Below are 25,842 nucleotides of genomic sequence, written 5' to 3'. Positions count from 1 at the left end.
CTGTTAGGATGCACGCCGTACGTCAACAATGCTGCAAAGTGGACTCGTTTCATCCCAAAGGCGCCCTGACGATGTTTATACACTCACCAAGGGCAAACTGCTCGTACTTGGCCTCCTTCATGCTCCGCGCAGACTCGGCCTCGGACTCGAGTCGCGCCATCTCTTTCAGAATTTTACACCCGGCCAGCGCCGCCGCCACTGCCTCCGGGCCCTGAACGGATAAAAAGGAAACATGAATCCAGGGTATCAAGTTTAGAATCTTATCGCGCGTCTGTGCTCATTTGACTGAGTACACATGTTCTTATCTATCTATTAACTGGGATTTACTCCACCGTGTTTGTGCAGCTTCACGTCTAAACAGGCCACCTGGTGTCGACGTCTTTACAGTCGAATTGCTGCACATAAGCCGTGCTTAGCTCGCCGTGGTATAAATATTAATGGGAAACCAGGGGTGCCCAACGTGGGGGGGGGCCCCGCAGGCCTGATGTGTAGCTTTCCAAATTGAATACATATTCATACTGCCCTCCAGGGATGCCCTTAGCAATTTTTTTAATTTTTTTTTTTACATTTTCTTTATGTATGTAAAACGATTTTGATACTTTTTAAATCAAACTTGAGTTTTGTTCTAAAACAAATTATTGGATTTTTTTTGTGCAAAATAACAATTTTAACACAATTTTATTTTTATTTTTTTATTGAGACAAAGATTATTAAAAAAAAGTCTGCGTTTTCTATTCAGGCTCCAGTACTATGGAATGCCCTCCCGGTTACCTCAGTAGATCCATTTTAAGTCCCATCTTAAAACTCATTTGTATACTCTAGCCTTTAAATAGACCCCCTTTTTAGACCAGTTGATCTGCTGTCTCTCTTTTCTTTTCTCCTCTGTTCCCCTCTCCCTTGTGGAGGGGGGGCACAGGTCCGGTAGCCATGGATGAAGCGCTGGCTGTCCAAAGTCGGAACCCGGGGTGGACCGTTCGCCTGTGTATCGGTTGGGGACATCTCTGCGCTGCTGACCCGTCTCTGCTCAGGATGATCTACTGCTGGCCCCACTATGGACTGGACTCTCACTATTATGTTAGATCCACTATGGACTGGACTTTTACAATATTATGCTAGACCCACTCGACGTCCATTGCATCCGGTCTACCTAAAAGGGAGACCGGATGCAGTCCTCTCCAAGGTTTCTCATAGTCATTCTCATTGATATCCCACTGGGTTGTGAGTTTTTCCTTGCCCATATGTGGGCTCTGTACCGAGGGTGTCGTTGTGGCTTGTGCAGCCCTTTGAGACACTTGTGATTAAGGGCTATATAAATAAACATTGATTGATTGATTGATTGATTATTTATGTATAAAATATTTGTATGCTTACTATGGTATATTATTTATTTATTTATTGTCCAGAGTCGGGACCCGGGGTGGACCGCTCGCCTGTGCATCGGTTGGGGACATCTCTGCGCTGCTGACCCGTCTCCGCTCGGGATGGTCTACTGCTGGCCCCACTATGGACTGGACTCTCACTATTATGTTAGATCCACTATGGACTGGACTTTCACAATATTATGCTAGATCCACTCGACGTCCATTGCATTCGGTCTCCCCCCTAGAAGGGGGGGGGGGGTTACCCACATCTGCGGTCCTCTCCAAGGTTTCTCATAGTCATTCTCATTGACATCCCACTGGGTTGTGAGTTTTTCCTTGCCCTTATGTGGGCTCTGTACCGAGGATGTCGTTGTGGCTTGTGCAGCCCTTTGAGACACTTGTGATTTAGGGCTATATAAATAAACATTGATTGATTTTTTGATTGATTATTTATGTATTTAATATTTGTATGCTTACTATGGTATATTATTTATTTACTATTCATTTGTTCACTATTCTGTTACAGAGAACCAGAAAATTGGATAAAATTGCTATGGTATGAAAAGGGGTAGGATTAAATAAGCTCTGCTTCTTCCTACTCCTTTTCGGACGTGCTGTAATGAAACAACTGGAGTTGTGTGACGCATTACATTGCATCGTATGCATGTTCCAAATAAACTGAAACTGAACTGAACTATTTTTTCTGGCAAAGAGCCTATGTGTCAAAGTCAAGAATGAATTATCCATGGCCCCCGGGATACATGATTAGTATTAGAACCGGCCCGCAGGCCACAGCCGCCTGCTGCTGTTTTGCACGTACCAATACTCCCATCAGTGTTGGCGCTAGGAATTTTCAAAATGGGGTCCCAAGTCATAAAAAATGGGGTCCCACAGTACATTTTTGGGCTCCAACTTTTTTTGTAACCGTTTTGAAAACAAATGATAAATGTATGCATTATCCTGTTATATCTCACCTTCTATATTGTGTTGTGGAAAAAGGTTGTCTTAAACATTACCTAATTGCACGCACCAATACTCCATCAGTGTTGGCGCTAGGAATTTTCAAAATGGGGTCCCAAGTCATAAAAAATGGGGTCCCACAGTAAATTTTTGGGCTCCCACTTTTTTTGTAACCGTTTTGAAAAAAATGATAAATGTATGCATTATCCTGTTATATCTCACATTCTATATTGTGTTGTGGAAAAAGGTTGTCTTAAACATTACCTAATTGCACGCACCAATACTCCATCAGTGTTGGCGCTAGGAATTTTCAAAATGGGGTCCCAAGTCATAAAAAATGGGGTCCCACAGTAAAGTTTTGGGCTCCCACTTTTTTTGTAACCGTTTTGAAAAAAATTATAAATGTATGCATTATCCTGTTATATCTCACATTCTATATTGTGTTGTGGAAAAAGGTTGTCGTAAACGTTACTTAATTGCAGGCACCAATACTCCATTAGTGTTGGCGCTAGGAATTTTCCAAATGAGGTCCCAGGGGACCCCATAAAGTCATAAAAATGGGGTCCCACTGTACATTTTTGGGGTCCCACTTTTTTGTAACCGTTTTGAAAAAATATATATAAATGCATGCATTATCCTGTTGTATCGCCCATTCTATATTGTGTTTTGGAAAAAGGTTGTCATAAACGTTACTTAATTAATTAAAACAAATATCACAAAAGAAAACAATTTTTATGCATATGTAAATGTGTTCAGTTATAAACATTTATTCACTTTCTTCTTTTTTTCGTGGATCTAAACTTGACCGCTGCTGGTATTTTTTCCTATATTTTTATTGTAATATTTCAGAATGTGTATGTTCTATTTTTGGCCAAAGTTTGACGAAGAAAACAATCTGAAGTTGTCTTTATTTTTTAGTTTTAATGCCACGATTTTTAATAGTCCGGCCCGCGTGTGCACAGATTTTGTTTGTGCGAATTGTTTCAATTGTAGAGCAACATGTTCATTGTCGATACTATCTACTTTACTCGTTTGTTTTTCTTCATAATTACTGTTATCATATGTTATCAAACACTAAATATATCCAAACGTTCAATAAAGTCAAATATAATGCATGCAACAAGAGAAAGACCCCCCTACTTCTGTCTTTGCCTATGTTTATTTCTTCCTTTATTGTGCCAACATTTGTAGTCTCAGTTGTACCTGAGTTCTCTCTCTTTGTCTCCCCTCCGGCTGGCATTCTGGTCGTATTTTTTCCTGTGTGCTTCACGGCTGTCATTAAAAGACTTTATTTGACGGCTACAAAGCCTCTTCTCTGCAACCCGGGGTCCAAACTTGAACTGAATGTAACAGCGTGTTACTTACAGATACAAAGTCTCCAGGCCGGAAGCTTATCAGAACGTATTCAGTATCAAACATGAGCTTAATTTAATGAGTTATTGTGACCACTAGGTGTCGCCAAAAACATATTACCACTCCACTTCTATTTAAAGACAGAATAGGTCTGTTAAAAGTTTAGCGTTCTTCATAACTACAATTAATCTGTTGGAGTCATTTCGCTTGATTAAACCTTTTATAACATTCTTAATAAACATTAGGTATGATTCGTACTGAGTATTATTAAATCAATATCGCTAATACTCATTACGCAAAAGCTCCAATATCGGTATCGTATCGGAAGTAAAAAAGGTTGTATCAGGACCTACTCAGTGTGTATACATCAGAGGTGTGGACTCGAGTCACATGACTTGGACTCGAGTCAGACTCGAGTCATGAATTTGATGACTTTAGACTCGACTTGACAAAATGTAAAGAGACTTGCAACTCGACTTAGACTTTAACATCAATGACTTGTGACTTCACTTGGACTTGAGCCTTTTGACTTGACATGACTTGACATGACTTGCTACTTTCCCCAAAATCCAACGCTTAAAAAGTTATTTGGGAGCGCTCCGTATTTTTCATTTTCTTCGTCTGTGTCTCTCAGCGTGTTGTTCCTGTCAGCTGGTGTGCTGTCAGTACAACAGCCAATCAAATTAGATCTACGTTGTTTTCATCACGCAGCATTCATCCAATCAAATTGCAGTACAACCACCGAACAAGTTGTCAAACAACGCAACAATTATGCCAAAGTTGGTTTCGTTCGGGTATAAAAACTACGACTTGGTCAACAAAAAACGAATTGCCGTATGGAAATCACGCAGTTCGAATATTACAGACGGAGACGCAACAACGTTCAACATTTGAAGTTGCACAAAGAAGGGTAAGTTTTGAATGTAAGATAACGTTTATTGGCTAAGTTACGTGACTTGTATTTGCTGTGTAGTTAAATCAGTGAGGCTGCAAACTCACTGCTAACGTTATAACCATAGACATCTTATAAATAGACGCAGCATAGAGCGCTACTGCCTACTGGCGCAGACGAGGCGCGGGGCCGCCATCTTGGAGTGGTGATCCGCTCCACTCAGTGCAATTCATTTGGCAGGAACAATGAACTGTCAGCGCATTTAATTCATTTTACCTCACTGAATACCACTGATTTTCACCCCCCTTTTTTGTCATACGTGTAGCTATGATAACAGACACATGTTTTGGCGTGTTTTAGTATTCATAGTTTGCTTAACAGTAATATAATATTCTTATATGCTATAAGTGACCAGACGTCCGAGATCAAAACTGGGATTATAATCCTAGAGAAGGGGAAAAAACGGTAAACTATTTTTAAGTTGAAGAAACAATATGATTAGGTTATATATACATGCGTATATCCTACATAAACAATGCATGAATACATTAGATATCTATATATCTTAGGGACCTATAGACTGTATCTCTGTTGCTGCAGCAGCAGAGAGTTTATTCTGTCTTGACACTTTGTATTGATATTTTCTATTACATTCTTCCCTTAAATGATAATATTTGCAGTGATTGTTTTATATGTATTATTTTATGTAAGTCGCTTTGGATAAAAGCGTCTGCCAAATACTTAAACATAAACACATATAAACACCTGAAAGTCTTCATATCAGCTAAAACCACCAATCTGTTTCACTGGATTCAGAATAAAACCAAATTCTGTTTTACCCAACAATGTTAGTATTTGAATATTGTTACTTGAAGACTTATTCCTGGTTACAATTATACTGTTAAGAAAGTATTGTCTTATACTTTGCCTAAAATGAGAATGCATCATAATCAGTGGCGGCTGGTGAATTTTGTTTTAGGTGGGGCTGAAAGTTTGTAAACCAAACCCCTGTAGGGGCGTCATCCTCCCCCAGAAGATTTATTTGTGATTTTCACATACAAATATTGAAGATCTTTGATCCTTCTCAACTCTGTGGTAATATTATTTTCATAAGATACAACCAATAGTACGTTAATGTTAAATCTTACTTGTGAAAAGTAATCCCCCGATTCCTATTTTCAACAGTCCGCTCATTTGAGCAGGAAAACGCTGAACACCAGCCCGGCATCTTTGTTTTCTACCTGTCAACTGTCAGTTTAGGCTGCTCGCCGGCTCCTCATCACCACTTCAAGATGGCGGGCAAATTGCTCACGTCACAGCAACCAATGCTGCGTCTACTTATAAGATGTCTATGGTTACAACGTCATTGCAAACACGGCAATCTGTTGCGTCCACTGCAGTTTGCTACCTTATTCATACTTTTTGTCAAGTGATTTTTTTTTAAGCAGGGTTGCATGAGGTACCTACACATAACGTTACGTTAGTCAATGTATCACACACAGTAACGTAACGTTAGTCAATGTATCACACACAGTAACGTAACGTTAGTCAATGTATCACACACAGTAACGTAACGTTAGTCAATGTATCACACACAGTAACATTACGTTAGTCAATGTATCACACACAGTAACATTACGTTAGTCAATGTATCACACACAGTAACGTAAAGTTAGACGGTGGTCAGCAGCACCGCGTATTTTAGCCACCTACAAAAAGACAAACATAGTCAAATAAAGGTCAGTTAAAATGTATACTATATTAAGAATATGTGTACATATTGCATAGGGTCCTGACATCTAAAAAGTACAACTCTGTTCATTGTTATGTTCATATATTTGTTAAGTTTTTCATGTGTACGCACACATAAACACACATACAGTATGAGATGAGATCAATGAGATAAGGTAAGAACAGGATAGAAACTGCTGTGGAACTAGTTACAATGCAATATGCCATGGAAATACAATGTTAACACTTTTGTGCAAATAAGTACAGTTGCACTTGTTTTTTTCAAATGTGTTTATTCTGTAAAGGAATGAGTTACATGTTTAAAATGACTGGTTAATAGTGCTATTTTGAAGTGCAATGTCAGCACTATCTTTTTCCCTGCAATTTCAAATGCACTTGTTTTAATAAATAAATACAGCATTTTAAAAGCATACACAATCTGTGTAAATATATTAGTCTGTGGTTAAACGACTTGAAAGGACTCGAAACTCAAAATGCAGGACTTGGGACTTGACTTGAGACTTTCCAGTCTTGACTTTGGACTTGACTCGGACTTGCTCTGTCTTGACTCGGGACTTGACTCGGACTTGAGGGCAAAGACTTGAGACTTACTTGTGACTTGCAAAGCAATGACTTGGTCCCACCTCTGGTATACATACCTGCCAACTTTTGAAATCAGAAAAACCTAGTAGCCAGGGACCAGGGGCCGCAGGCCCCGGTAGGTCCAGGACAAAGTCCTGGTGGGGGGTTCAGGGACGCAAAATGATTATTATCATTCAGACAGGTTAAAATGTTGCTAAAACCATCACTTTTCTATCAGTCACAGTGACTTTTCAAAACAAAAATATTACAGCAAAAATCATATGGGTTGATTGACATGTTTATTCTGTAAACTAACTTCAATAGTTTGAAATTATTTTGTTTTGAACATGTTATCGTTATCACAAATAAAAAGATATACTGTACACAGAAATTATTTTTGATTTTGATTTATTGTTTATGTAATAAAAGATTTACTTAAAATTTTATGTTTTGTGAGTTTTTTTATGCTACGAACTGTACTTACCGGCGATGTAAACCGAAGGAGACATTTCCGTAATGAAAGCTGCAACACCCTTTTTAGATCCCATCATCACTGCAGCATTATCGGCAGCAAAGCAAACCAAATTCTGCCAAGGAATTTTGTTTGAGTCTATTTCTTCCGCGAGTATTTTGTAAATGTTTTCGCCTGTGGAAGCCGTATTGCATTCCCTCAAAGACAGAAGTACTGACAATACTACTATAATCGTAATATCGAACACAAATGGGGGTACAGTTTTACATCGTCATAATCGGTGCTGCCGTCAGTCGACATGCTAAATGGTTCCGTCTTCATGACATCGGCGATACTTTTTGAGGATTCTGTTCCAAGACACTGAATAATGTTTGATGTTTTGGTTCGACCACATCCATATTTTTTGGCGATTTTCGAGTCGGGAAACATTTTCCGAAATAACTGTCCCATGTGATCAGCCAGTGCGATTGGAAGTCCATGCTCAATTATTGCCTCCGTAAATAAAACTTCGGCATTTATCACATCCAAAGAGTCTGTTTGTGCGACGAAAAACGTTGAAAGTTTTCCACTTGTATCGCTAGCAACGGCATTAGACTTGTGTTTTTTTGTCCCAACGTGGTCTTTTACATCGCTAATTCCTCCGTGTCCGATCGAAAAATCTTGTCTGCACAAGGTGCAATTCGCGTAGTTTTCACCCTTTTTGGAACGGATAATTATTCCCGGATAGGCTTTTGAATATTCTTCACGGAATGACTGCAGTTTTCTTTTCGGTTTAAGACTCGTTTGCGATTTTTCTCCGGCTGATTCCATGATCGTTCGCTCGTTTGGAAACAATGGCAACTGGTGCCTCGTGCTTGGCAGCGGTGCTATAAATAACCTCGCGCATGGCATTCGGAATGGCTCGATAGGAAGTTACGGGAAGCAGTGTCGATTGTCATTGTTGTTACGCGATTTCGTGAATAAAACTTAAAAAAAAAAAAAGTTTTTTAATTAATGAAAAACCGTATTTTTTGTCACTGCAACCGTAACCCGGAATAGGTTGATGAAAACCGTACTAATTACGGGAAAACCGGAGTAGTTGGCAGGTATGTGTATACCAACAATTTTAGGCCAATTTAAAGGATCGAGAAACTGTTTCTATTGGGCACTGTACTTGCTTTTACATTATTTTTTATTGAAACATTTGATTTTGATTTTTATGTTTATGTTTTAAGTAACTTGTACTTTTAACGATAGTGAGTGAATGCTCCGTTTTTTTGCAGTTATATGTGTTTATAAAACCTGTTTTTGCTGCTAACGCTTGTAAAAGAGATTTTAATCTCAATGAGTTGTTGTTTATTACCTGGTAATAAAGGAAAATGAAATATGTACTATTTTATTTGTGAAGGTTGAATGTACAAAACCCAAAACCAGTGAAGTTAGCACGTTGTGTAAATAGTAAATAAAAACAGAATACAATGATTTGCAAATCCTTTTCAACCTATATTCAACTGAATAGACTTCAAAGACAAGATATTTAACTTTCAAACTGGTAGACTTTGTTATTTTTTGCAAATATTAGTTCATTTGGAATTTGATGCCTGCAACATGTTTCAAAAAAGCTGGCACAAGTGGCAAACAAGACTGAGAACGTTGAGGAATGCTCATCAAACACTTATTTGGAACATCCCACAGGTGAACAGGCTAATTGGGAACAGGTGGGTGCCATGATTGGGTATAAAAGCACCTTCCATGAAATCATTCACAAACAAGGATGGGGCGAGGGTCACCACTTTGTGACAAAGGCGTGAGCAAATTGTCGAACAGTTTAAGAAGAACATTTCTCAATGAGCTATTGCAAGGAATTTAGGTATTCAACCATCTACGGTCCGTTATATCATCAACAGGTTCAGAAAATCTGGAGAAATAACTGCACATAAGCAGCAAGGCCGAAAACCAACATTGAATGCCCTCAGGCGGTACTGCATCAAAAACCGACAGTGTGTAAAGGATATCACCACATGGGATCAGGAACACTTCAGAAAACCACTGTCAGTAACTACAGTTTGTCGCTACATCTGTAAGTGCAAGTGAAAACTCTAATATGCACAGCAAAAAACATTTATCAACAACACCCAGAAACGCCACTGGCTTTGCTGGGCCTGAGCTCATCTAAGATGCCTGCAAAGTGGAAAAGTGTTCTGTGGTCTGATGAGTCCACATTTCAAATAGTTTTTGGAAACTGGACGTTTTGTCTTCCGGACCAAAGAGGAAAAGAACCATCCGGATTGTTATAGGCACAAAGTTCAAAAGGCAGCATCATGGGAGTGTATTATTGCCCAAGGCATGGGTAACTTACACATCTGTGAAGGCACAGTTAATGCTGAAAGATACATACACGGTTTGAAGCAACATATGTTGCCATCCAAGCAACGTTATCATGGACGCCCCTGCTTATTTCAGCAAGACAATGCCAAGCCACATTCTGCATGTGTTACAACAGCGTGGCTTCATAGTAAAAGAGTGCGGGTACTAGACTGGCCTGCCTGTAGTCCAGACCTGTCTCCCATTGAAAATGTGTGGAGCATTATGAAGCCTAAAATACCACAACGGAGACCCCGGACTGTTGAACAACTTAAGCTGTACATCAAGCAAGAATGGGAAAGAATTCCACCTGAAAAGCTTCAAAAATTGGTCTCCTCAGTTCCCAAATGTTTACTGAGTGTTGTTAAAAGGAAAAATCATGTAACACAGTGGTGAAAATGCCCCTGTGCCAACTTTTTTGCAATGTGTTTCTGCCATTAAATTTTAAGTTAATGATTATTTGCAATCGAACATTAAATATCTTGTCTTTGCAGTTGTCAAGACTTGGACTATGGCTTGGTTTGTTCTCCCGAGGTGCAAGTGAATTGGACTGGTCATGACGTGAAGGTAAATACATATTTAATAATAACACTCAAAGGAACAAAAGGCGCGCTCAAGGCGGATGTACAAACTTGACTAACGAAAACAAAAGACTTGCACGGGGGCAAAAAACTATGAACAACAAAAAACACTAACTGTGGCAATAATAAACAAAACTTACTTGGCATGGACATGAAGTGCGCAGAGGTGGACAGAGTGTGACATGGGTATGAATACGGGGATGTCGTCAGGACGAACAACAGAAAATGAAAAGCTTAAATAACACAGACATGATTAACGAAAACAGGTGCGTGACTCAAAATGTGAAACAGGTGCGTGACGTGACAGGTGAAAACTAATGGTTGCTTTGGTGACAAACAAGAGTGCACAATGAGTCCAAACGTGGAACAGGTGAAACTAATGGGTAATCATGCAAACAAGACAAGGTAGTGAAAAGCCAGAAACAAAACAAAACATGACTTAAAACAAAACATGATAACACAGACATGACAGCAGTCTATTCAATTGAATATAAGTTGAAAAGGATTTGCAAATCATTTTATTCTGTTTTTATTTATTATTTTTTATTTATTATTATTTATTTTTTATTTTATTTATTTATTATATTTATTATTTATATTTTTATTTATTTATTTATTATTTACAACGTGCCAACTTCACTGGTTTGAGTTTTGCAAAAAAAAAAAAAATCAAGCGCAGTGGAAGAATGGCCGTGCGCGACCCGAGGGTCCCTGGTTCAATCCCCACCTAGTACCAACCTCGTCATGTCCGTTGTGTCCTGAGCAAGACACTTCACCCTTGCTCCTGATGGGTGCTGGTTAGCGCCTTGCATGGCAGCTCCCTCCATCAGTGTGTGAATGTGTGTGTGAATGGGTAAATGTGGAAGTAGTGTCAAAGCGCTTTGAGTACCTTGAAGGTAGAAAAGCGCTATACAAGTACAACCCATTTATCATTTATTTATTTACATGGTCATCAACATGTTTGTCCTCGGCCTTAAGGTCAATAAAGGGACATTTAAAGGCACATTTGATTGGTATTGTTAGTTATTGGTTATTAATAAAATGTCAGCTTTTTCTCTTTATATCTTTGCCTGTTTACATTTTTCCTTCATTGACATTTCCCACTGGCGAATATGCCACAAGTCACATGGTCCACAGGAAGTTACATCATTCACTTATTTTTTCCATTATTACTTTAAAACCTCAACACAGTCCTGTTACCTAAATTCCATTTTTTCCCCTTTTTTTTAAATGATATTTTGTTGAGTCACTGCAATGTGCTTGGTTTCAACATTCTATTAGCATGAACATCATGTGGCTTTATTTTATAACGGTATTAATTCTCTGCTAGAAAGTCACTAATGTTTGCTGTCATGAGTCATCTCAAACTTTTTTTTCACCAAGTAAGACCCCAAAAAACACTCGGCTCTCCAAGTACCACCGTAATGACCGACAATAAAATACAGTAGCACAGCGGGCCTAACTATTCATTAAAAACACAGCAGAGGTTTTATTTAACGAGCATGTTTAATATTTTTGGCCACTGTAACATTACACACAGTTTGAACAGTAACACGGTGTCTGAATATTTAGTTACCGAATTTTCCGGACTATAGGGCGCGCCGGATTATAAGGCGCACAGCCGATGAATGGTCTATTTTTGATCTTTTTTCATATATAAGGCGCACCGGAAATGTGTCCCGTGAAAAACCGTCTGAGCGAAACTCTAATAACTAAAGTTCCTTGGGTGAATAATGTAAACGTACAATACCGGTATGTTTTAGCGCTTTCATGGCGAGTTTACTGACAGATATAAGTAAGAACTTTACACTACTTTATATTAGAAATGGCAACAGTGGAGGATGAATGTCCCATAACAAGAAGATAGAGAAAAAGAAGAATCTTATCCACTACGGTGTCGGTACGGACTACAAAAGAGGACCTTTCAGAATTCATGCAGATCCCAAATACAGATCAGCAGGCACCAGAAGGTAAGAAAAGTTGCTTTTCAATAATATTGCGAAACAAAACGCCATATAATATGTCTTACCTTTTACACACACCATAATAATACTGGTATGTTGAAGCACATCAAACGGTATCTCTTATGTTTGACTGCCATCTACCGGTCACATTTATCATTGCACCATGCACCAAATAAAATAGCTTCGAGGTGGGTAAGCTCAACCAAACTTATTCCTTACATTAGGCGCACCGGGTTATAAGGCGCACTGTCGAGTTTTGAGGAACAAAAAAGGATTTTAAGTGCGCCTTATCGTCCATAAAATACGGTACATGATTCTTTGACATTCCACAAGATGAAGCCCACGTACCAGTACCATAGTTTGAGAACCATTGGGCTAGATGAATGTTTTTATTATAACATTTAGAGTTGAAAAAAAGGTTTATTTTGAAAGAGTTTTGCAAACAAATGGCCCCGACTCTGTGGAATGGCCTATAAATTCAACTATTTCTTTAAGGGGTGGTAAAACGGTATTGATTCCTTATAAGTCCTGCATCGATGTGAGGGGAGAGTAACAAGTGAGCCAAAATAAACTGTGATAGAGCAAATGATTCCTAAACGGGCCTACTCTGCTGTTCATTTGGACATTATTGGAAATGTCATTTGCCTCTCTGACCAAGGTTCTGTTTTCACACGCGTCTCTCGTTTGAAAATGCCACAGGGCTGAGAGGAGCTCTCGGGGTCACGCGCTTATCAGCGGCCCTTTTGGCGTGTTTTTTCTTTAAAAGATGCACGGACGCTGAAATGAAATATCTGACAGGCACAACTCGACCTTTTGTTTATGATATAATGATCATATCTGTATTAGGTCATGTTTACCAGGTGTATTACATTTTGCCATGATGGAATAAATAGGAAAAAAACAGTGAAAAACGGCATTTTGTTTTCATTTGCAGAAGCATTCAAGGTTTAATAACCTGCATTTTAAATTACAAACCCCGTTTCCATATGAGTTGGGAAATTGTGTTAGATGTACATATAAACGGAATACAATGATTTGCAAATCATTTTCAACCCATATTCAATTGAATGCACTACAAAGACAAGATATTTGATGTTCAAACTGATAAACATTTTTTATTTTGCAAATAATCATTAACTTTAGAATTTGATGCCAGCAACACGTGACAAAGAAGTTGGGAAAGCTGTCAATAAATACTGATAAAGTTGAGGAATGCTCATCAAACACTTATTTGGAACATCCCACAGGTGAGCAGGCAAATTGGGAACAGGTGGGTGCCATGATTGGGTATAAAAGTAGATTCCATGAAATGCTCAGTCATTCACAAACAAGGATGGGGCGAGGGTCACCACTTTGTCAACAAATGCGTGAGCAAATTGTTGAACAGTTTAAGAAAAACCTTTCTCAACCAGCTATTGCAAGGAATTTAGGGATTTCACCATCTACGGTCCGTAATATCATCAAAGGGTTCAGAGAATCTGGGGAAATCACTGCACGTAAGCAGCTAAGCCCGTGACCTTCGATCCCTCAGGCTGTACTGCATCAACAAGCGACATCAGTGTGTAAAGGATATCACCACATGGGCTCAGGAACACTTCAGAAACCCACTGTCAGTAACTACAGTTGGCCGCTACATCTGTAAGTGCAAGTTAAAACTCTCCTATGCAAGGCGAAAACTGTTTATCAACAACACCCAGAAACGCCGTCGGCTTCGCTGGGCCTGAGCTCATCTAAGATGGACTGATACAAAGTGGAAAAGTGTTCTGTGGTCTGACGAGTCCACATTTCAAATTGTTTTTGGAAACTGTGGACGTCGTGTCCTCCGGACCAAAGAGGAAAAGAACCATCCGGATTGTTATAGGCGCAAAGTTGAAAAGCCAGCATCTGTGATGGTATGGGGGTGTATTAGTGCCCAAGACATGGGTAACTTACACATCTGTGAAGGCGCCATTAATACTGAAAGGTACATACAGGTTTTGGAGCAACATATGTTGCCATCCAAGCAACGTTACCATGGACGCCCCTGCTTATTTCAGCAAGACAATGCCAAGCCACGTGTTACATCAACGTGGCTTCATAGTAAAAGAGTGCGGGTACTAGACTGGCCTGCCTGTAGTCCAGACCTGTCTCCCATTAAAAATGTGTGGCGCATTATGAAGCCTACAATACCACAACGGAGACCCCCGGACTGTTGAACAACTTAAGCTGTACATCAAGCAAGAATGGGAAAGAATTCCACCTGAGAAGCTTCAAAAATGTGTCTCCTCAGTTCCCAAACATTTACTGAGTGTTGTTAAAAGGAAAGGCCATGTAACACAGTGGTGAACATGCCCTTTCCCAACTACTTTGGCACGTGTTGCAGCCATGAAATTTTAAGTTAATTATTTTTTGCAAAACAAAAAAAAAGGTTATGAGTTTGAACATCAAATATCTTGTCTTTGTAGTGCATTTAATTGAATATGGGTTGAAAAGGATTTGCAAATCATTGTATTCCGTTTATATTTACATCTATCACAATTTCCCAACTCATATGGAAACGGGGTTTGTAATATAATGAAAACAATGATCAAGATGACACCATAACAGCCGAATTAAAGGTAACATAAGTACAAACGTAACCAATGTGAACATGGTAGATCTAATCATAGAATAAAATAGAACATACAACAAATGTAGAAACACATATTTTTACAATGGAGTTCAGGGTGCACATCGTGCCGTCAACAAACTGCGAGCGCAGCACGGAAATCTAACTACAGAGATGATGGTCATGTTGACTTTGCATTTTACCGTTTTGTTATTTTAATCTGTTGAGTGCATAATTTACAATAAAAAAAGGTATGAAGCATTAGTCTGTTGCCAGCCACAATCGACGCTGATTGGAGTAGCGGCAGCCAATCCAGAGGGCGCTTAAAGTCAGCTGACACGTCATCTTTAAAACAGTGTCATGTGTGACGTGGGTTACACTTGAATTGCTATTGCGACATCCAGTGGGCACATTTAGAACAGCAGTTTCTTTCATTAAAAAATTGCTATAACTCATGTTATACTTAAACTTATTACTGGAGGCCATGCCCCCTCCAGCTCCATGAGGACCTGAGTGAGGACAGCCTTTTTTCACGACGGGAGGACAACAGGGTGACAAGAACTAAATCATCCAGACTAGAGACAAATTGTATTATTATGTTGATCTTACCTAAAAATAAATATATTTATTAATTAAAAAAAACAAAACTAAATACATTTTTACTATATTTTGCTAAAAACATCAAAATTAATTGTATTTTTATTTGTATTTTTTCTGACTCCTTATTACATCCAGCCATAGAATTATACATTAAAATAAACATATTTGAAATAATTAATTTTAAATTATCATAATAATTCATTTAAAATGACCATATTTAATTATTAAAATAATTGCTTGTTTATCAACAACTATAGCATTTTATTCATCACATTTTGAAGCTCTCAGAAACCAAGTTATGTTATATTCCTTAATATTTATTTATGCAAGTTTGAAGTATCAATTATCTAAACACAGTTTTGTTTGCATATTTTCAGGATGTATATATATATATATATATATATATATATATATATATATATATATGTATTAAATACTTGACTTGGTGAATTCTAGCTGTCAATATACTCCTCCCCTCTTAACCACGCCCCGCCCCACCCCCGACCACGCCCCCCACCCCCCACCTCCCGAAATCGGAGGTCTCAAGGTTGGCAAGTATGACAAAGACATTTTTAAGTTATCATGCCATGATTTTACCAGTCCGACTCAAGTGAGAATATATTTTCCTCCATGTGGCCCCTGGGATAAAATGAGTTTGACACCCCTGGATTAGATGCATCTATGTTGTCACATCCCACAGATGAAACTAAGCTGAAGAACAATGTACATTCAATTTTCCAGTAAACCATTTTATGTACGGACGCATAATCAGAATAATGTGAATCTTTGGTTCACATTAAGTATGTACATATGTGATACGGTATTTGCAAGATGCAACGATAATTTGAATATATAGGAGCTTCCAACATGAGAGATACTTCAAACAGTCAAAATTCCGTCAGTGTGCGGCGGACACAACCATTAGCGGCGGAGGAACGGTCCACCCTTTGAATGGAATTACCATAAGTCCTGCTAATGTTTGAAAAACATGCAGGGAAAGAGCACGCCAGGGTGACGACTTGAGGGATTGCAGTAATTGGGTCGCTCAGTCCAAGGAAGGGCAACGCTGAACACAAAGCCTCCTTAAAAAAGCTACAGGAAACAAAGTATATGGAGCATTGATTGATGTCATTGGAAATATTTGTACAAGAGTTACTCCCATGCCTGGCTTTGTTTCTTACTAACAACATCAAGCCCGAAGGATAACCTTTATTCAAATATTGAATATTGTTCTTACAAAACACCACTTTTGCACTGACCGTATTTTCCCAAGCTTTGAACACTGCGGCTTATAAAAACGGTGCAGCTAATTTATGGATGTAAAAATGTATTTCCTGTTTCGTGCCTTGAACCGGAAGTATACATGTCCGTAGCGTTTCTGCCAAAAAAAAGGATTCTTCATTCATCACTCCAATAATAATATCAATAATAATGGATTAGCGCTTTTCTAGACACTCAAAGCGCTTCACAGAGAAGTGAGAACCCGTCATTCATTCACACCTGGTGGTGGTAAGCTACATTTGTAGCCACAGCTGCCCTGGGGTAGACTGACGGAAGCGTGGCTGCCAGTTCGCGCCTACGGCCCCTCCGACCACCACCTATCATTCATCACAGCCTTTGTCTCCTCCAGGCTAGACTACTGCATCTCACTTCTTGTTGGGATCCCCAGTAAGAACATCCAGAAGCTGCAGTACTTGCAGAATAGTGCTGCTAGGATCCCGATGAGAGTGCGGAAATACGACCACATCACACCACTTCTCAAATCCCTTCACTGGCTTCCTGTTCCACTCAGGATTGAATACAAAGTCTCCCTACTAACCCACCAGTGCCTCCATGGTAATGCCACCTTCTACCTCAAATAACTGCTCACCCCCAAATCCTCCACACGACACCTCCGCTCCGGACAGGCTAACCTCCTCCAACCTCCGAGGACAAAGCTACGAACAATGGGAGACCGGGCTTTCTGCTCCGCAGCTCCCAGTCGGTGGAACGCTCTCCCTGACCACCTGAGGACACCACAGACTGTGGAGGCTTTTAAAAAAGGCTTAAAAACCCTGCTTTTTAAAAAAAACTTTTTTTTAGATTTATGCGTGCTAGTTCTGTTATTAGGCTGTTTTAGTTTTTATTTGTATTTATTTATTTGATCATCTTTTTATTTTTTTTAATACACTGTAGCACTTTGAGGTTGTTTACTCAATGTAAAGTGCTTTTTACAAATACAATATATTAATATTATTATTATCATTAATTCAACGGCAGTGATTTGGATGGCAAGAGGCTGGGAGCGAACCTGCAACCCTCAAGTTTCTCCAAAGCAACTTTTACAATATAACTAAAGCAATTCATACTTACTCAACTGTCCCATGTGTGACGTCTGTAAGAGTGTTTTCGTGCAAATTTGTACGTGCCATGGTAATGTTATCAAGCTAGCGTTGTTAGCATTAGCAAAAATGCAAACACGTTTACAAGTGTCTGTGTTGGTATTATCAACTTACAATGGCATTCTTGTTGTATTGTTTCAGTTTTGTAAATCCACCAAGATGTCACTGTGGAGTTATTGAGTCTGTTTAGCTGATTGGAGAGCAAGCCTCCACAGCTCGGGGGTTCATCACGATGACTTCAGTTTTGTAACAAAAGTCGTTTTAATGCCGCGTTACAGGCACCATTTGGAAGCAATTTTTGTAATAAACATTTACAAAAACCTTTGTACCAGAATATATCTGCGGCTTATAGTCCTAAGATATGTAACAATATTAATGTATTATTTTGTGGGTGCGGCTTAAATACCTGTGCGCTCAATAGCCCAGAAAATAGGTTTTTTTTTTTTTTTAGTACTGGACCTAAAAATTGGTCCAGTCACATTAGTCTTATTATAATTTCTTTCTAAATGGAAAACACTTCCTTGTGGTCTACATAACATGTAATGGTGGTTCTTTGGTCTAAATGTTGCATAGATAATGTTTTACAGATCATCTTCAAACCGCTTTCTGACAGTCGATTCCGGATACGCCGTTTTGTGGGTGGTCTTATTTACGTGGCTCACCTTCGGCAGCGTCTTCTACCCATCATCTTTGTTGTAGCAGTGTAGCGTGCAAGGACGAGAGTGGAAGAAGTGTCAAAAGATGGAGCTAACTGTTTTAATGACATTCAGACTTTACTTAAATCAATAACGGAGCAGCATCGCCTTATCCGGAAACAACAACAACAACACCGGAAATGTGTCCCGTGAAAAAACATCTGACCGGAACTCTCTAATAACTAAAGTTCCTTGGGTGAATAATGTAAGATCACTACACCGGTGTGTTTTAGCGCTTTCATGGCGAGTTTACTGACAGATATAAGTTAGAAATTTACACTACTTTATATATGAAATGACAACAGCGGAGGATGCTTATCGACTACGGTGTCAGCACGGACTATAAAGGCAGACGCACTCAATATATCAGCACTTATGCAGAGCCCAAATACAGATCAGCGGGTACCAGAAGGCAAGAAAAGTTGCTTTTGCATATTATTGCGAAACAAAACGGCAATATGTCTTACCTTATACACACACCATAATAATACTTGTACGTTGAAGCACAGTACAATCCATCAAGCGGTGCGGCTTCATAGCTTACCAAAGTCGTACTAAAACATTTTGATAGATTTTTGAGCGCCGTGTGTAATGTTCTATATTTTCAATGGAACATGTAAAATGTTGGTGTGGTTTACTTGAGTCATATTGCAGTCTACGCATATCTCTTATGTGTGACTGCCATCTACTGGTCACACTTATGATGACACCATGTACCAAATAAAATAGCTTTAATAAGCAACACCAGAATTATTCCGTACATTAGGTGCACTGGGTTATAAGGCAAACTGTCAAGTTTTGAGAAAAAAACAATAATTTTAAGTGCGCCTTATAGTCCGGAAACTACGGTAAATTATATCATGGGAAATGACTGCCAGGTTAAAAATACATTAAAAAAACTTCCTAGTGAAACTTTGGTCATTTGGACACTATGGGTCCTTTAAGTTCATCCGAGTCGTTGATCAACAAGCAGTTCAAATACTCATAAAAAAAAAAAGTATAGTATTTTGTGAATGAACCGCATAATTGTAAAGGAAATGAACCAACAAGACTGACTGACCATGGCCCAAAAGTAGTTCGCCATCTGCTGTCGGTTCTGAAGGACGGCCCAGAGGAAAAGATCCCTCCAAGGATGTTGGCATCGCTCTTCCAACTCAGCCAGATTCTTCTGGCTGTGGAACAGTCGACCTTTTGCTGGCCTTTCCTGGGGCACAGCAGAAACAATCCAGTTGTACAGTAGCACAGCCTTACAAAACACATGCAGTTCAATTAGTAAGCCAGAATATTACAAACACCTTTAGTTGATGCAATAAACTATACGACGACACAGAACTGGTCTACTACGCCCGTGCGCAGAGGATTTTGTCTCTTAAAAGTGCAAAATAGAGTGTGCCATCCATTAAGTGTGTTTGTCTTCATGTATATGCAGAATCTATGCTCATTATCAGAACACCAACAGTGGTAGAAGGAGGCGATGCAAATGTAATCATTTTGTGTTCATGATTTATCAAGACTGGGAGTGTTTCGTGACCGCTGTTTATAGTTAGCAGTCCTGAAATGGTCGTGTAAACTGGTACAGTCACGCAGAAATGGCTGTGAGTAAGGTGGTGATGACTTCTGTTTTGTTTGATCAGCCGTTTTACTGCCGCGTTACAGGCCCCGTTTGGAAGCAATTATGGCATGTAAATAAACATTATTCATTATCAGAACACCCACGGTAGCAGAAGTAGGAGATGTAAATATAATAACTGTGTGTTCATGATTTATCAAGACTGGGAGTGTTTTGTGACCGCTGTTTATAGTTAGCATTCCTGAAATGTTCGTGCAAACTGGTACAGTCACGCAGAAATGGCTGTGAGTAAGGTGGTGATGACTTCTGTTTTGTTTGATCAGCCGTGTGGGGAGACGTGGCCGGCAGACCGACAGTGAGGGAGGGCACGCCGGGGCCGACCCCGAGATGGGGGAGGGGAGGCGTGGCCGGCGGGGCGCACCGGGATCGTTGCCGTAATAAACATCAGGTGCTTGGATCGCCCGGCTGCGCACAATTGTGTAATCCCCTCCCAGTGTGTAAAAGGGCGGCAGCCGAGAACGACGGGGCAGAAGGAACTGGAGAGACGCGAGCACATGCAGCGCGAAATCAACAGAGAGCGAGGGACAGACGACGCGGGAGGCTGAAAAGCGGACCGAAGAGCGAGCAGTGGAGAAGGAAGGAGCTGAAAAGCGACCCGACCTGAGACTGAGTTTGATTGAAAAATAAACAAAGTCAACGCTGCTTGCAGTCATGTCAGTCCTTGGTGGTCCATGGAACCCCCACGACAGCTGGAGTCTGTCACAAGCCGTTTTACTGCCGCGTTACAGGCACCGTTTGAAAGCAAATATGGCATGTAAATAAACATTGTTCATTATCGAAACACCCACGGCAGCAGAAGGAGGAGATGCAAATATAATAATTTTGTGTTCATGATCTATCAAGACTGGGAGTGTTTTGTGATCGCTGTTTATAGTGTGCATTCCTGAAATGTTTGCGCAAACTGGTACAGTCACGCAGAAATGGCTGTGAGTAAGGTGGTGATGACTTCTGTTTTGTTTGATCAGCCGTTTTACTGCCACGTTACAGGCACTGTTTGGAATCAATTATGGCATGTAAATAAACATTATTCATTATCAGAACACCAACAGTGGTAGAAGGAAGCGATGTAAATATAATCATTTTGTGTTCATGATTTATCAAGACTGGGAGTGTTTTGTGACCGCTGTTTATAGTTAGCCTTCCTGAAATGTTCGTGCAAACTGGTACAGTCATGCTGAAATGGCTGTGAGTAAGGTGGTGATGACTTCTGTTTTGTTTGATCAACCGTTTTACTGCCACGTTACAGGCACTGTTTAGAAGCAATTATGGCGTGTAAATAAACATTATTCATTATCAGAACACCCACGGTAGCAGAAGGAGGAGATGTAAATATAATAATTTTGTGTTCATGATTTATCAAGACTGGGAGTGTTTTGTGACCGCTGTTTTTAGTTAGCCTTCCTGAAATGTTTGTGCAAACTACAAACCCCGTTTCCATATGAGTTGGGAAATTGTGTTAGATGTAAATATAAACGGAATACAATGATTTTCAAATCCTTTTCAACCCATATTCAGTTGAATGCACTACAAAGACAAGATATTTGATGTTCAAACTCATAAACTTTATTTTTTTTTGCAAATAATAATTAACTTAGAATTTCATGGCTGCAACATGTGCCAAAGTAGTTGGTAAAGGGCATGTTCACCACTGTGCTACATCACCTTGTCTTTTAACAACACTCAATAAATGATTGGGAACTGAGGAAACTAATTGTTGAAGCTTTGAAAGTGGAATTCTTTCCCATTCTTGTTTTATGTAGAGCTTCAGTCGTTCAACCGTATTTTACGCTTCATAATGCGCCACACATTTTTGATGGGAGACAGGTCTGGACTGCAGGCGGACCAGGAAAGTACCCGCACTCTTTTTTTACAAAGCCACGCTGTTGTAACACGTGCTGAATGTGGCTTGGCATTGTCTTGCTGAAATAAGCAGGGGCGTCCATGAAAAAGACGGCGTTTAGATGGCAGCATATGTTGTTCCAAAACCTGTATGTACCTTTCAGCATTAATGGTGCCTTCACAGATGTGTAAGTTACCCATGCCTTGGGCATTAATACACCCCCATACCATCACAGATGCTGGCTTTTGAACTTTGCGTCGATAACAGTCTGGATGGTTCGCTTCCCCTTTGGTCCGGATGACACGATGTTGAATATTTCCAAAAACAATTTGAAATGTGGACTCGTCAGACCACAGAACACTTTTCCACTTTGCATGAGTCCATCTTAGATGATCTCGGGCCCAGAGAAGCCGGCGGTGTTTCTGGATGTTGTTGATGAATGGCTTTCACTTTGCATAGTAGAGCTTTAACTTGCACTTACAGATGTAGCGACAAACTGTATTTAGTGACAGTAGTTTTCTGAAGTGTTCCTGAGCCCATGTGGTGATATCCTTTAGAGATTGATGTCGGTTTTTGATACAGTGCCGTCTGAGGGATCGAAGGTCACGGTCATTCAATGTTGGTTTCCAGCCATGCCGCTTACGTGGAGTGATTTCTCCAGATTCTCTGAACCTTTTGATGATATTATGGACCGTAGATGTTGAAATCCCTAAATTTCTTGCAATTGCACTTTGAGAAACGTTGTTCTTAAACTGTTTGACTATTTGCTCACGCAGTTGTGGACAAAGGAGTGTACCTCGCCCCATCCTTTCTTGTGAAAGACTGAGCATTTTTGGGGAAGCTGTTTTTATACCCAATCATGGCACCCACCTGTTCCCAATTAGCCTCTTCACCTGTGGGATGTTCCAAATAAGTGTTTGATGAGCATTCCTCAACTTTATCAGTATTTATTGCCACCTTTCCCAACTTCTTTGCCACGTGTTGCTGGCATCAAATTCTAAAAATAATGATTATTTGCAAAAAAAAAAAATGTTTATCAGTTTGAACATCAAATATGTTGTCTTTGTAGCATATTCAACTGAATATGGGTTGACAAGGATTTGCAAATCATTGTATTCCGTTTATATTTACATCTAACACAATTTCCCAACTCATATGGAAACGGGGTTTGTACATTTCGTCTATCAAGCAATACAATTTTATCACTGCTGGAAGACTTAAAGGAAACCTGATATACCGTAATATCACTTCTCTGCCGAACTTTGTTGTAAAAATCTGCTTTTGATAAATAAAAAAAGTACTATCTAACCTAATCTAATCCATCCACAATCATCGGATATTATTCATTTTATATTGCTCAAAGATGTCTGGGGAATGTCCTAAACCTTCATGATCAATTCCTTTGCGGCGCATTTACTGGATCTGTAAGAAGCGGCGTGGTATTGCATCACTCACTGTGGCAATCTTTTGGTAGAAACCTTTGCAGGAGTCATGGAGAAAGTCTTTCAGCACTTTTGCGACCTCATAAAGTGTGAAACGAGGTTTCCGTTCCCCTGGCTCAGCGGGGTGGTGCCCAGGAGGCCCAGGTGTCCTTGCAGTGCCGAGCAGACGCTGCTTCTCCTCGTATTTTTTGAGGAGCAGGTTATGGAGGAGACTCTTCTCCGACACCGACCAATAAAGCTCCAGCAGACGGCCGTAGGTGAGAAACTCTCCCAAATTGACGCCGTTGTCGACAAATAGACGAACAAAGTCTGGTTTGTCGTTGATCAGCGCATCCATCATCACCTCTTCAAGGTCGCAGGCCTGCAGAGACAATGATTGAGTGAGTCATGTTGCAGTGCTCTTGATTTAATTTGTCTAATTGGAATCTTCGCCGTGTGGCGTGAATGCAAAACGGGTAATGAATAAAAAGAAACCGTCATTTTCCCAAATGTAGTTAGGTCTACTTAACAGCGAGGTTAAGGAAACCATTCGTTTAGGACAGGGGTCGGCAACCCAAAATGTTGAAAGAGCCATATTGGACCAAAAATACAAAAACAAATCTGTCTGGAGCCGCAAAAAATGAAAAGCCATATTACATACAGATAGTGCGTCATGAGATATACATTGAATTAAGAGGACTTAAAGGAAACTAAATGACCTCAAATATAGCTACAAATGAGGCATAATAATGCAATATGTACATATAGCTAGCCTAAATAGCATGTTAGCATCGATTAGCTTGCAGTGACCAAATATGTCCGATTAGCACTCCACACAAGTCAATAACATCAACAAAACTCACCTTTGTGCATTCATGCACAACCTTAAAAGTTTGGTGGACAAAATGAGACAGAAAAAGAAGTGGCATAAAACATGTTCTAGAACGTCGGAGAAAGTTATACATGTAAACAAACTAAGGTGAGTTCAAGGACCGCCAAAATTAGTAGGACAAACCGGCGCTCGCCTAATACTCGAATCAGTGAAGCTGACAGTGTGCTTTATAACAATTAGGGAGGTTTGTGTCATGTTTGTCCTCCTACAGAAACCATATTAAAACAAAAAATTTTTTTTTTTCCCCTCATCTTTTTCCATTTTTCATACATTTTTTAAAAAGCTCCAGAGAGCCACTAGGGCGGCGCTAAAAAGCCGCATGCGGCTCTAGAGCCGCGGGTTGCCGACCCCTGGTTTAGGAAAAACTGGTTACTGATTTGTGTTTTGGGTTGCTTTCATGGAGAACAAGGGCATGGTGAAGTTATAGTCTGTTGTGCCTATATAGTTTAATTACTGTCCAATAAATAGCATAATACACCTTACATCAAAGTGCCTTTTACAGGAAAAAAATATATTCAAGACAACAGTAATATGGTCATACAGACCCCGTTTCCATATGAGTTGGGAAATTGTGTTAGATGTAAATATAAACGGAATACAATGATTTGCAAATCATTTTCAACCCATATTCAGTTGAATATGCTACAAAGACAACATATTTGATGTTCAAACTGATAAACATTTTTTTTTTTTGCAAATAATCATTAACTTTAGCATTTGATGCCAGCAACACGTGACAAGGGAGTTGAAAGGTGGCAATAAATACTGATAAAGTTGAGGAATGCTCATCAAACACTTATTTGGAACATCACACAGGTGAACAGGCAAATTGGGAACAGGTGGGTGCCATGATTGGGTATAAAAGTAGATTCCATGAAATGCTCAGTCATTCACAAACAAGGATGGGGCGAGGGTCACCACTTTGTCAACAAAGGCGTGAGCAAATTGTTGAACAGTTTAAGAAAAACCTTTCTCAACCAGCTATTGCAAGGAATTTAGGGATTTCACCATCTACGGTCCGTAATATGATCAAAGGCTTCAGAGAATCTGGAGAAATCACTGCACGTAAGCAGCTATATGGCCCGTGACCTTCGATCCCTCAGGCTGTACTGCATCAACAAGCGACATCAGTGTGTAAAGGATATCACCACATGGGCTCAGGAACACTTCAGAAACCCACTGTCAGTAACTACAGTTGGTCGCTACATTTGTAAGTGCAAGTTAAAACTCTCCTATGCAAGGCGAAAACCGTTTATCAACAACACCCAGAAATGCCGTCGGCTTCGCTGGGCCTGAGCTCATCTAAGATGGACTGATACAAAGTGGAAAAGTGTTCTCTGGTCTGACGAGTCCACATTTCAAATTGTTTTTGGAAACTGTGGACGTCGTGTCCTCTGGACCAAAGAGGAAAAAAACCATCCGGATTGTTATAGGCGCAAAGTTGAAAAGCCAGCATCTGTGATGGTATGGGGGTGTATTAGTGCCCAAGACATGGGTAACTTACACATATGTGAAGGCGCCATTAATGCTGAAAGGTACATACAGGTTTTGGAGCAA

At 39.8% G+C, this 25,842-nt stretch overlaps 1 protein-coding gene across 1 annotated transcript in view; it reads right to left on the bottom strand.

Moving 5' to 3' along the window:
• trpm5 (transient receptor potential cation channel, subfamily M, member 5) overlaps window positions 1-25,842 on the bottom strand; it is an 87,246-nt gene that overhangs the window by 29,109 nt on the left and 32,295 nt on the right. Inside the window, exons 10-12 of the mRNA XM_061974818.2 lie at window positions 23,428-23,775; window positions 19,563-19,706; window positions 88-211 (exon numbers count right to left, since the gene is read on the bottom strand). Coding sequence (XP_061830802.2) covers window positions 88-211; window positions 19,563-19,706; window positions 23,428-23,775 — 616 coding nt within the window. The remainder of the gene's footprint in view (window positions 1-87; window positions 212-19,562; window positions 19,707-23,427; window positions 23,776-25,842) is intronic.

This window comes from Nerophis lumbriciformis, linkage group LG15 (genome assembly GCF_033978685.3).
Source record: "Nerophis lumbriciformis linkage group LG15, RoL_Nlum_v2.1, whole genome shotgun sequence".
Classification (NCBI taxonomy): Eukaryota; Metazoa; Chordata; class Actinopteri; order Syngnathiformes; family Syngnathidae; genus Nerophis; species Nerophis lumbriciformis.
The sequence above is the reverse complement of the archived record's forward strand: the minus strand, read 5'-3'. Positions and strand labels throughout refer to the sequence as shown.